At 50.5% G+C, this 12118-nt stretch overlaps 1 protein-coding gene across 1 annotated transcript in view; it reads right to left on the bottom strand.

Moving 5' to 3' along the window:
* The window catches only part of USP42 (ubiquitin specific peptidase 42), a 35680-nt gene extending 24747 nt beyond the window's left edge, over nucleotides 1-10933 (bottom strand). The window contains exons 1-3 of the mRNA XM_090288620.1: nucleotides 10864-10933; nucleotides 4806-5055; nucleotides 2286-2486 (exon numbers count right to left, since the gene is read on the bottom strand). Of these exons, the coding sequence (XP_090144746.1) occupies nucleotides 2286-2486; nucleotides 4806-5046 (442 nt within the window). The 5' untranslated portion in view covers nucleotides 5047-5055; nucleotides 10864-10933. The remainder of the gene's footprint in view (nucleotides 1-2285; nucleotides 2487-4805; nucleotides 5056-10863) is intronic.
* Nucleotides 10934-12118: the final 1185 nt, after the last annotated feature.

The raw sequence follows: 12118 nt of genomic DNA, 5'->3' as shown, positions 1-12118 counted from the left end.
TAGTATGACACCCAGAGCACAACTGATAAAGGGGAAAGTCACTAAGTGTGATTCTTCACAACTAAAACTGTGCTCTTCGACAGCAGTGTCCAGAGAGCATTTTCTCCAGCCTGGAGATGGTTATTTGCAAATCACATATCTGATAAAGGACTTCCAGCCAGGTAATATAAAGAGCTCTCAACACTCAACCATGAGAAAATGACCCAGTTTTAATCGGGCAGAAGGTACGAACAGGTGCTTCACAAAGCTAACGCACGATGGCAGAGAAACACGGAGAACGATGTTCACCACTGTTCAGCAGGGAAACGCAAACTCAAGCTCCAGCAAGGTGCTACAGGCAGCATACCTACTGGAGTGGCAAAAACCGGGGACACTGACCACACCCAGTATTGTGCAAGATACAGAGGAAATGAAATTTCACTCGCTGCTGGCGGGAACGTAAAATACCACAAACCCTTTGGGAAACGGTTTGAAAGTATCTTAAAGTTAAGCACACCCATACCATAGGACCAAGCCATTTCACTTCTAGATGTTTACCCAAGAGAAATGTAAACATGCCTGTATGAAGACTTGTTTACAGATGTTCAGAGCCGGTTAGTTTGTGATGGCCCAAAATGAGAAACCAACGTCCGTCAACACAGGTGAAGGGAGAAACCAAGTGTGGTACACCCATGTAGAGGAATACTACTCAGCAGTGAAGATGGACTGCCGACATGCAACAACATGGAATAATGGTGGGATAACTGTGCTGAGCTAGCGCCAGGCAATAGGAGAACCTGTACTGTGCATAATTTCACGTATATGACATTCTAGAAAATACCACCCCTACAGTAGACAGGAAGCATATCAGCGGCTGCCTGGGGTGGAGGGGACGAGGGGGGGAAGGGGGGAAGGGAGAGACTTCAAAGGGGCACTGGGGCACTTGGGGGGCGATCAGCGGGTTCCTCATCTGAATTGTGGTGATGGCTTCATGGGTGTGCACGAATGTCAGAACGCACTAAGTTGTGTAACTGGAATACGCACTCTTTGCTGTATGTCACTGACACAGCAAAGAAGAGAGAAAACCAGCAGCAGCCGAAACGCCAGGCACCTGGCTGTGGGCCCCGGGAGCTGCTGAACTCTGGCCTCGGTCCTCCGCTTGCTGCCCAGGCACCCGTGCCGGGCTTTCACCCCCGCCCGACTTTCATTAAGCGCAGCAGTGATAGCGAAGCTGCCAGTGGGGGGTGAATATGGACTTAGGAAGCAAGAAAATGCGGGCAGACAAACGTTGGTTCTGTCATTTAAAACCCTTTGGCATAACTAACAGCTCTAGGCAGTGAGACTCTTGGTGATTTTCCTTTGGTTTCTTTAAATTTTTCTGTACTTTCCAAATTCTTTATAAGCATTATTTTGCTCTTTGGGGGAAAAATAGTTTTAAAAGAACCAGTTTAAATTCTCCATTAAGTAAAGAACTATTCAAAAAGAAACCAAGGGGCTTTTTTTCACCCTGATAATTAATGAATAGCCACCTGAACATGCATATGCAAATGTGGGGCTTCACGCAGATCAAAGAACAGGGAGATTTCATTTACAAAGGGGGAAGGATATTTACAGTATCGGTATAAGGCCAAAACCTCAAAAACTGGGTCTATTCTCAATTCTGAATTTCACCAGTCAGCCACTGAGCTGGCTTTCACCTAATTAAGGGCCATAACATGTTTGGAATGATTTCCTGCCCTTTAGATTGAAAACAGCTCTCATGTGCTGTGGGAAAGTCCTGTGTGACTTTCCAGGAGGTTGGGGGCAGCAATAAGAGGGCCTCTCCACTGAGGCTTTTTTTTTTTTTAAGTACACTTTTTAAAAAATTTATTTACTTTTATTTAATCTTTATTGTCACTTTTCCCCATTACCACTCCATGAGGCTTATAAGCCTGTAAGGGAATGAAGCCTCACGCACAGGACGGGTGCCGGAAGAGGCTGGGTTTTTAATCCTGCTTGTCCCGAGCTGTTGGTGGCGGCCATTTATGCCACACTTTCTCACGGGCACGGAAGGCCCAGCGGAGGTTCAGAAATGTCAAATGCTGACGAAGTGTTTCTTTTTAAATACCTTCTCAGGGCAAATTAGGTGCAAAAGGCTTTGTGTACACCCTGAATACAAAGCGTAAGTCTTCCTGCATGGTTTCTAAAAGAGTAAACCAACTTTGTAGGGATCAGTAATTCCTCGCTTTCATTTCAGAGGAAGAGATGAAAGTAGGTTAGTACACTGCACGCAACACTACACGTGTCACGTAACACAGACCACTTACATGTCTTGGAGTGTTCGTGTGAGAGCATGTAATTGGCGAGAGGCGGCGTGTAAGTCAAGCACTGCAGTGCCGCGTTGGCAAAACACGTGTTGCCCAAGTTCTGGAGCCCAGCTCCGACCCTGTGCGCTTGTTGCCACTTAAGACAGATCTTCTCAGATGGGAAAAGAACTTTCTGTGGAGGAGCAATGCCATCACCTAGGGCTAGAAAAACAAAGAACAGATATTAAAAACAAAGCTTTGCGTGCTTTTTGAGGCTAAATGAATACCAACACATCAAGCCGGAATCTGATCCGTGATTCTCAATCTTATTACCAGCTAACCAGAAATAGAGGGGGTAAAGGAACACTTTTAAAGACAGAGCTCAAAAAACAAAAAAGCAAATAAATAACAGAAAGTGGAAGAAAAAAAAAAAACAGCAAAGAAAACCCCCCAAAAAACTGTTTAAAGAGGGAAAAAACAGAGACAGACCTCAGAATGTGGGAAACTCTAGCCCTAGCGCAGTTGGTTACAGCATCCAATACGCCACGGCTGTGGGTTCAACACCACCCACCCCCAGCAGGACACCTAACAGGAAGTGACCAATAAATGTATAAATGGGTAGAACAGCAAATCAATGTTCCTCTCGCTCCGCCCCCCTTTCTAAAAAAGAAAAAATCAATAAATAAAAATTTAAGAAGAAAAAATGTAGGAAACCAAATGATTTGGTTTCTTCAATAAATTGGAATGACAATGGGGGGACAGTTTACAAATTAAAAGAAGCTTAAAAAACATCCACAAAACGCAAAGTGCAGACCTTGTCAAAAAATATTGTATGACAACCTGGGAAATTTTAACACTGGACTTTTAATATAAAAATGTTTTATTTTTTAGGAAGAATTTAGTTCTACACACTAAAATATTTATAGATAAAATACGAAGTCTTGGATTCGCTTTAAAATGATGGGAGAGGGGAGAGGAGTAAGTGGGTGCAGGTACGACCGGCCGTGAGCTGATAAATGTCAGAGTTGACGGATGGGTACATGAGAATTCATGATAATTACCATCCCTTTTATATCTATAAAGTTTTTCACAATACAAATTTTGAAAAATAAACACGACCACCAACAGAAAGTGCAGGCCGAGCCGAGTCTGTCGCACCTGCTACGGACACCTGCACTCAGTGCCGCCGCCACCGTCACCCCCGAGTCCCTACCACCTTCGCAGCTGGAAGCAACGTCACCCCATTTTACCACAAGGAAACAGCCATGAACTCAGGCTGCTGGGCACCGTGACAAACACTTTTATGTATTAGAGATGTAGTCTTAAAGATTTTTTATTTACTTTTAAGACCTATAAACAGATTGTTAATGACAATATCCTAATAAAACTCAGGTGAAGCTCAAACACAGCTTGTTTAGGATAGCTTACAGTCACCTACAGCAGGACTAGTTTTCCCAAAGTCTGCTGGGCCCTTGGTGCTCCTGAAGATGAGATGCCCAATAGACGGATGGGTCTCTATTGTAACAGATGTTAACGAGCATGCACGTATGTGAGGCAGGCGTTAGCTTGGTGGGGAATGAAGAGAAATGAGTCTGCAGACGGCAGAACGAAGGCCCCCGAAAGGGAACAGTGAGGTGATGGGAGCTAAGTCCTAAGTGAGAGAGAGGGGCCCCAGCAGCTGGGGAAGTGGGGTGGATGATGTCCTGTCGGAAAGTCTTGCTGGTGAAGGCCTTAGAACCTCCACGTGTAGCCCCAGCCGGTGTGGCTGTGTACTGAGTGCTGGCCGCAGAGCCAAAGCCTCTATGCGTAAAATTCAGCTAAACTGTTTGTACTGCGATATAAACCGCCCCCCGCCCCCCAAACACCTTCATCAGGCCTCACCGCTCACCCCTTATCACAATAGCCCATTTACTAAAAGGACTCGGAACAATTTTAAGGCCAAGTTATTCTAAGCCAAACAATGTTCTAAGTAGGAACTAACCTATTTTCTTTGCATTCCAAAGCTTCCAAGTCCCAAGTCTTAGAAAAGTACCAACTAAAGTGCCAATGTCTTTCTTATCAGGGCGAGTTGTAACCAATGTAACATTGACATTATCTGCTCTTTCAAAGAGCTTTATTCCTACAGATGAGTTTAACTGGCAAAAACAAAACAAAACAAACAGACAAAAAACCCACCAGTGATTTTTAAGAATATCTTTAAATTTTTAAAAGACGCACATCTACTTAGGAAACCATAGTTAATTGACAAATTACCAAAATGCTTGCCCATCTCAATTCAATCCTTACCAAGATAAAGTTTATCCTTCAACAAATTAGAAATAAACTAGGAATATAGTAACTAAAACGAATCGACCTTGTAACGATACATATGTTAATCATGAATAAGCAGCAGAGGAAAATGAGCCCGTCGCAACATAACCCGTAACTGCCGGCCACGCGGGCAGCACTCTAGCTTGCAAACGAAGCCGCCCTCTGACGCTCCCGACACTGGCAGCATTTACACAGGCGCATCTTGGAGCGGTTCTGCCTTTGAAAAAGTACCTTGATCCTTCTGTGGCGATGGTTTTGATTTATCAGGTACAGACGAATTGGAATAAACTACAGCACCAGGCACTGGTCCTAAAGAAAGTGTGTGATTTGAAACATCATTCAATGAAGACACAGCACCCCAGCTGGCAGGCCCTGCATCCATGTCTCCAGGTGAGACCGCCTCAGAACTGCCGGGCTGGTTCTGGTAGGCTGCTGGGTCTGAAGATTCAGAAGCTTTGTCAACTATGGTCATTGTTCAACTCTGCAAAAGACAAAAGACATACATTTGTTTCACAAGATTAGAAAAGTAATCTACTTCTTCTACCATTAGACCTTGGCTAGTTATTGGAGCCATTTTTAATTATTTTCAAATAAATCATCCAAATATAAAAGCAATGGTATTGTTCACTTTGTTATCATTTCCTTGGGACACTTGGTATTGCGCTACTCTGAACACATCAACAATTTTTAATTAAAAACCTTCAATGAAATATTTGATTATATCTTGTCATTCTAATTCCATGCATCTTAAATTTCTGGTATTTCAATTTATAATCAGGTACCTCAATTTCCAGTTCCATAGTTACCAAATACCCATATTTCTCTCTCTCTATTGCTTAAATCTAGAACGTGAAATGCACTAATGCATGCGACTCAATTTTCAATCCATATATAATTCCTCAGGGAAGTCTCAACTACACAAAGAGAAAAGCTAGCTTTAATTTTGAGCATAAAGTCCAAAAGACATTGTTTGAAAATATTTTACATTTTTTAATGTATAGGAAGTCTCACCTTTGAAGCACATTTTTTCTGATGAGACTCATTTATTTGGTATTTATGACTTTTCAAATGAATCCCGTAAGACACTACTGACATCAAACTTGAACAGATACATGTTCCAAAAGTACTTACTTATAATTTTTGAGTCCTGTCTTAAAGCCTTAGGGCTACACTAATCAAACATCTATGTGCTGGGCATTGTGTTAACCACTGAACATACATTAACTTATTTAATTTTCATCATGGACCTGTGAGAGATCGGACAGAATCCACAGGGTCTATGAAGTGCACCAATTACAACCCGAACTCGTCAGCACCCGGGCCCAGGCACGAGGTCTGACAGTCCCAGTGGGTTCCCGCTGGTTAGAGCAGCCCGGCCATCAGACCACTGTTAAGAACGTTTCCGAAACGGTCGCGCAGCAACCAAACGCACTACGCCGCTGCTCTGCAGATAACCTTCCAGGGGCGCTCTGACCGCCCCAGCACAGCCTCCTCCTAACCCCGAGCCTTGGCACTGACCTAGGGACCCCTGCCAACACCCCCGTGGCCCATTGCTGTTACTTTTTACCTAACTCTCCTCCACCCTTCCACCTCCAGCCAGTTAAGGCTTCCAATACTCAGTTTACAATTCACTTCGCCTGGGCCCCGTTCCATCACAGCCTCCTCTCCCAGGCTCCTCAGCGCCCTGCACTGATTTCCGGGGCGCTCCGCACCTGCTCCGCGGCAGGCTCCCGCGCTGCCCCCCAGCATGGATGTGCCCACTGGCACCTGGGCTCGCGTTCACACGGCTTCCCATACCGGTACTGAACAAGCGGATACATTCTGGGGACAGGATGTGACCAGGGTTTGCTTTGCCACCCATTCCCACTGAGGGATTTGCATACAGTATTTCATTCACTCCTTTAAATTTCTGAAGTAGAAACAGCCTTTAAAAGTTGTTTAAAAAATGTTTAGTACAGTAAAAGGATAAAAACGCACGTACATGCGCCCTCAACAAGAGGTGCGATGCACTGTCTGTTCACAGGAAGGTTTTTTATTTACTTATGCTTTATTGATTATGCTGTACAGTTGTCCCAGTTTCTTTTCCCTTTGTTCCCCTCCACCCAGTGACCCATGTCCCTCCAGTTGTCCCCCCCCTTAGTCCATGCCCATTGGTTGTGCGTATAGTTCTTCCCAACATCTTCCTGTCTACTCCACTCCCTCCTACTATGCTTCTTAATTCCTGCACCATCTCCCTCCCTTTCTCCCTTCCCCCTCTCCCTGCTGACCTCCCCCCAAAATGTTCCCCACACCTATAATTCTTTTCCCACTCTCGTTGTCTACTTAGTGTGCCTTTGTTTCGGTTCCCTAGCTTCTGCTGTTGGTTGTTGTGATACAGCTTTCATTTTAATGTTCATAGTTTTGATTCTCTTTCTCCTAAACAAGTCCCTTTAACATTTCATATAACAGTGGTTTGGACCCGATGAACTCCTTCAGTTTAACTTTGTCCTGGAAGCAATTTCTCTGCCCTTCTATTCTGAATGACAGCTTCGCTGGATAGAGTAATCATGGCTGTAGGTTTTTGCTTTTCATTCCTTTGAATATTTCTTGCCAGTCCCTTCTTGCCTGCAGAGTTTCTTTTGAGAAATCAGCTGACAATCTTATTGGGACCACTTTGTACGTAATTCTCTTCTTCTCTCTTGCTGCTTTTAAGATTCTCTCTTTATCCTTAATTTTTGACATTTTGATTATAATGTGTCTTGGTGTGGTTCTCCCTGGGTCCAGTTGTTTTGGAACTCTCTGTGCTTCCTGGACCTGTAAGTCTATATCCTTCCCCAAGTTAGGGAAGTTCTGCTTCATGATATTTTCACAATTTTTCAATTTCTAGTTCTTCTTCACCTTATGGCAACCCTATGATTCGGACGTTGGCCTGCTTATAGCTGTCCCAGAGGTTTCTGAGCCTCTCCTCATTTTCCTCACTTCTCGTTTCCTCTTTCTGCACTGGTTGACTGTTTGTTCCTTCCCTATGTTCCAAGTTGTTGATTTGATCCTTGGTTTTCTTTCCCTCACCACTAGTTTCGTATGTGTTTTTGTTCATTTCAGCAGGACTAGCCTTCATTCTTTCCCTGTCTTGTTTAAGATCTGCTGTTAGGTCTGTAAGCATTTTTATAACCAAAGCTCTGAACTGAGCCTCAGAAAGATTTCCTATCTGCTGAGCCGTTAGATCAGATATTTGCTGTCTGGTCAGCTGTGTCACCGGGATCTCTATCACGAGCTGTGCCATCCTGACAGTTTATGTTCACCTTTGCTTCCTGGGCGGGGCTGTCACACCTCCTACACTATAGGGGGCGGAGCCCCATGCACTTGTCACAACCAGGCGACCCTTCTCAACATGCTGTGGTGTTTTTCGGGGGAGGGAGTCCAAGATGGATTCCTGCCGTTCACTCTCTGCTGAGAGACTGGGAGCCTCCTCCTCCATCCCCACGCTCTCTGGCCCTCACAGCCCGAGGCAATTGGGGGTCTGCCTTCCCTGGCATTGGAATCGCAAGCCGATGGGTTTGGTCTGCAGCCAGGGGTGCTCCCCAGGTTTCTCTTGCTTCCCCTTAAACACGGGTGTCTGTGCTTACTGCCATCCCGCCGCCGTTGCTGCTGCTGCTGCAGCCGCCACCAGCACAGCTTGACTCCTCTGCTCCAGCTTCACCCCTCCTACCCATCCAGACGAGCACTTGTTTATAACTTCATATGTTGGACTTCCATGTAGCTTTATTTTCAGGAACTTCTGGTTATTGCTGGTTTTGTGGTAGTTGTATTCCTTCTTAGTTGTGGAGATGGAGCGTGTCCGTCTAGGCCTCCATCTTGGCCGGAAGTCCAAGAAGGTTTTTTTTTTAAAGTCTCAAAACTTTGTTATAATTTTAAGTTAAGGTATGATTACGTCCCCCCAAATCGTATAACTTAAAGAAACTTTTTGGAATCTTACCTAAAAACAGAAGCATAGAGGTTATTGAGATCTTAATAAAGTAAAAACTGAACTGAAATTTTAAGTCAAGCTGAGATACTGGACCTTCATTCATGAAGAAAATATGAGCCGTATTACCCAAATAAAATTTCTCATCAAGGAGTCAATAAATAAATAAATAAAGCAGTGAGGAGACAACAGTAAGAAAACAAAAGAAGAGGAGGAAGGGGAAGGAAGAGGAAAAGGAGGAGAGCCAAGGCATCAACAAGGAAAAGCTAATCTAGCCTTATTTACAATGACGTTAAATACTGAAAGAAAAAAAACCAGACTTGATTTTCCCCAGATACACATCCCTTTGGGACAATCATTAACAAATGACCAAATAAAACCATTTCACTGGCTCAACTGCTTGCTTTGAGGGGCAGAAGGGGCTCTTACATGAAAAAAAAAAAAAAAATTAAGGAATGCATGCAACTCAGTCATCAGTAACTTTACAACATTATGATTTGGGGAAACCAAACCAAACCGCCCATTCGTCTTTGTTTGTACACTCAGCCCATGGATTCTCACCAGAGAACCGAGAGGCACCAAAGGAAATCCCGTCCGCGGCAGACCAGCCTCTCCGAAGCCCGCAGCGCTCGCTGTGCAGGGGCCGCGGCGCGCGGCGCAGCAAAGCCTCGCAACACCAGTTACAGACCTCGGCGCTTTCAAGCAACGACGCCAGTGGAAAGTTAAAACTGCTCTCAACATGTTCTGGGGATTTACAAAAAGTTGCAAAGGCACGTCTGCAAACCAACAAGGACTGCGCTAATCAGGCTGGAGGCGGGGGAGGACTGCGACGGGCGGACTTCGCGCGTCCCTTCGCTTGCATTCCGGAGGCTTCCAGCGCTCGGTCCCGACACGGCGCTTCCCCGCTAGTGTTTCTACCAAAGGCCAGAACGCATTTTTCTTGATTCTTTTTAATAAGCACCTGCTCTTCAAACACCGGGGCGCGCCGCAGACATGGAGGGAGTATCAATACGGGTGGGAAGAAACTGTTGCGCTCCGCCTCTCCATAAACAATGTAACACACGCTCCGGCACCCGCTTTAGGAGACACCGCCGTGGCTTAGTTTCCAGACGAGAAAAGCCGAAGCCTCACACCTTTACAACAGGGCAGGCGTGAGTCAATGACATAGAAAAGAAAGTGAAACTGACCTTAAATGCAAACAAACAAGTGAAACTGATCAGCCCTACCCCGTAGTGCGCTCTGAATGAATTAAGAGTCAAAGGAGAAGTGTTTCAAAAGTACAACTCTTTAAACAAAATCGGAGTCGCCACAAAAACGGACGAGAGCCGAAAAGACGGCTGTGATCTTGAAAAAGAGGCGTCACCGAGTCTTCCCACGAGGTTTACTGTCATTTCAGCGAACTCGCGGTAGCATCGCCGACGTGTTTGCCCGCGAACGAGCCAGCCCTCGGGCCTTCCTGCGCATAAAAGAGCCATTCAGCGGAGCGGTGTGCCCCGCGCTCGCCGCGCCGGGGTGGAAGTCCGGCATTGTAAAACTTCTGTCCCGTCGGGCTTTCCCTTCCAACACCCGACACCGATCTCCGCTCCCACCCCCTCCCGCCGCGGGGCTCTCCCCGGCCCGGGCATAAAGAACGCGACCCAGAGAGACCCACGTTTTGGGAGACGCGCCGCGGGCCACCGGCCCCTCCTCTCCCCGCGCTGCCCGCTCAGCGCGGCGCCCGGCGGAGGAGCCAGGTGGACGGCCCCGCGAGGGCGGACCGGTGCGGCCGGCGGCCCGCCGAGGGGCGCCCGGGTGGGAAAGTTTCTCTCTTTTCGGGTGGAATGGGGGCAGGGAGGCGAGTCCCGGGCTCCGAGGGGCGCTCGGGGGCAAAAGGCGGCAGCCACGCGGGGGGCGGCGGGCGGCCAGGGGACGCGCGGCTCCGCGGCCGGCACACGCCCACCCCGGGCGGCCCCGTGCCGGCCAGGCCGCCCCGGAGACGCCCGCCGGGCCCGGTCCGGCCCCGGGCCGAGGGGGCGGACTGGGACCGGGTGGGGGTGGGACGGCAGTGTCCATGGCAACCAGGGGTCCGGCCTCCCGGCGCAGCCCGGCTCTCCCGGCACCTCGCAGCCGCGGCCGCCGCCCCCTCCCCAGCGGCCTGGCTCGGCCGGCGGGGGCGGCGCTGCCACCGGTGCGGCGGGGTCCCGGGCGGCCCGCGGCGGCGGAGGACGAGGCGGGCGAGGGGCCGCGCCAGCCCCCAGCGGGCCGCGCCGGCGGAGGGGTGGCCGGGCCAGCTGCGGCCGAGGCGAGCGGATCGCTCCGCGGGCCCCAGGCCAGCCAGCAGCGGGCGGGAAGGAGGCGGGAGCTTACCTGACCCGGCTCGGCGCTCGCTCCATCCCCCTCGGCCGCCGCCGCCGCCGCCGCACACAGCCCAGCCGCCCGGCGGGGGACAATGACGTGCCTCCATCCGGGCACCGCCGCCGCCGCCGCCTCCGGGTCAGCGCCGCGGCCGCAGCGCCCCGCCGGGCCGCCAGGGGGCGCGCCAGGGCCGCGTCCGCACGCGCCGCCGCCCAGAGGAGCGGCGCGCAGTTAACGGGCCAGGCGGGCGCGGGAGGGGCCGTCGCCGGAGGGCCGCGGGCTCGGGCTGGCGCGCGCGTCTCTGGAGCGCCGGGGCGCCGGGGGAGGAGCGCGCTGGTTGCCGGGCCGAGGCCGGGTGCGGTCCCTCCCGGGAGCGGCCGGCGTCTCAGGGCGGGCTCGCCATCACCCGGGGCTGCGCCGCGGTCTGGCCCGCGCGGGTGCACGCCGGGCGCGCGGGCCCCTAAAACGGACATGAGTCCGGGAAACTGTCCCTCGCGCGCTTCTCCGCGAGGACTGCGGCGCTCGTCCCTCGGCCACGCCGGCCGTCAGGCTTCCCACACTGCGTTACAGGAAGCGGTGGAAATCACACCCGGGTCCGAAGAGGGCCGAGCCACTGCCGCCCCGGGTTCATCTCGGATCCGAGCGTTACCAAAGTCTCGGGGGCGGGGTGCGCACCTGGGCCAGCGCTTGTTCCCGAGCGCCAGGGCCATACTTCCAGCTACTTGTTGGGCGTCTCCACCGCGGGGTCCAGCAGAGAACGAAGCGATTCATCCTGGCATCTCCCTTCCGCCGAGACCCTGCTCCGCTCGCTGGGGCTCCCTGCCTCGATTACGGACGTGGCACTCCCCTGCGTGCACCGGAGTCCCGCTCTCGCTCCTCACGTGCCTGGCCCCTAACAGCAAGGCACACCCACCCGACCTGCCCGGGGGCTGTGTGCCTGACCCTCCTCCCCGCGGCGACCTTTCTCCTCTCGCCACGCCCATTCCCGTAGTCTCCTTCCTGGCGCGTGCCTGCTGGCCGCCACCGCCGTGGGACCTTCGTACTCCGGGGTGACCATTCAGAAACACCGGGCAGCTGTGATTCCCGCCCCGCAGCGCCTGCAGCCGCTTCCCTTTCCTCTTTCACGTGTCCCGGCCAAGACAGACTTCCCGCCACGGGCACGCCATTCCTACGCCTGTTTATAGAAACCCTGCCTACCCTGGGCCTCCTCCGTGGGGCCCTGCCTGAGTCCCCCATCAGAACGCCACTACTCCCCCTGCAGATCGCA

This window comes from Furipterus horrens, unplaced genomic scaffold, assembly GCF_987537825.1.
Source record: "Furipterus horrens unplaced genomic scaffold, mFurHor1.1.pri manual_scaffold_10, whole genome shotgun sequence".
Taxonomy (NCBI): Eukaryota; Metazoa; Chordata; class Mammalia; order Chiroptera; family Furipteridae; genus Furipterus; species Furipterus horrens.
The sequence above is the reverse complement of the archived record's forward strand: the minus strand, read 5'-3'. Positions and strand labels throughout refer to the sequence as shown.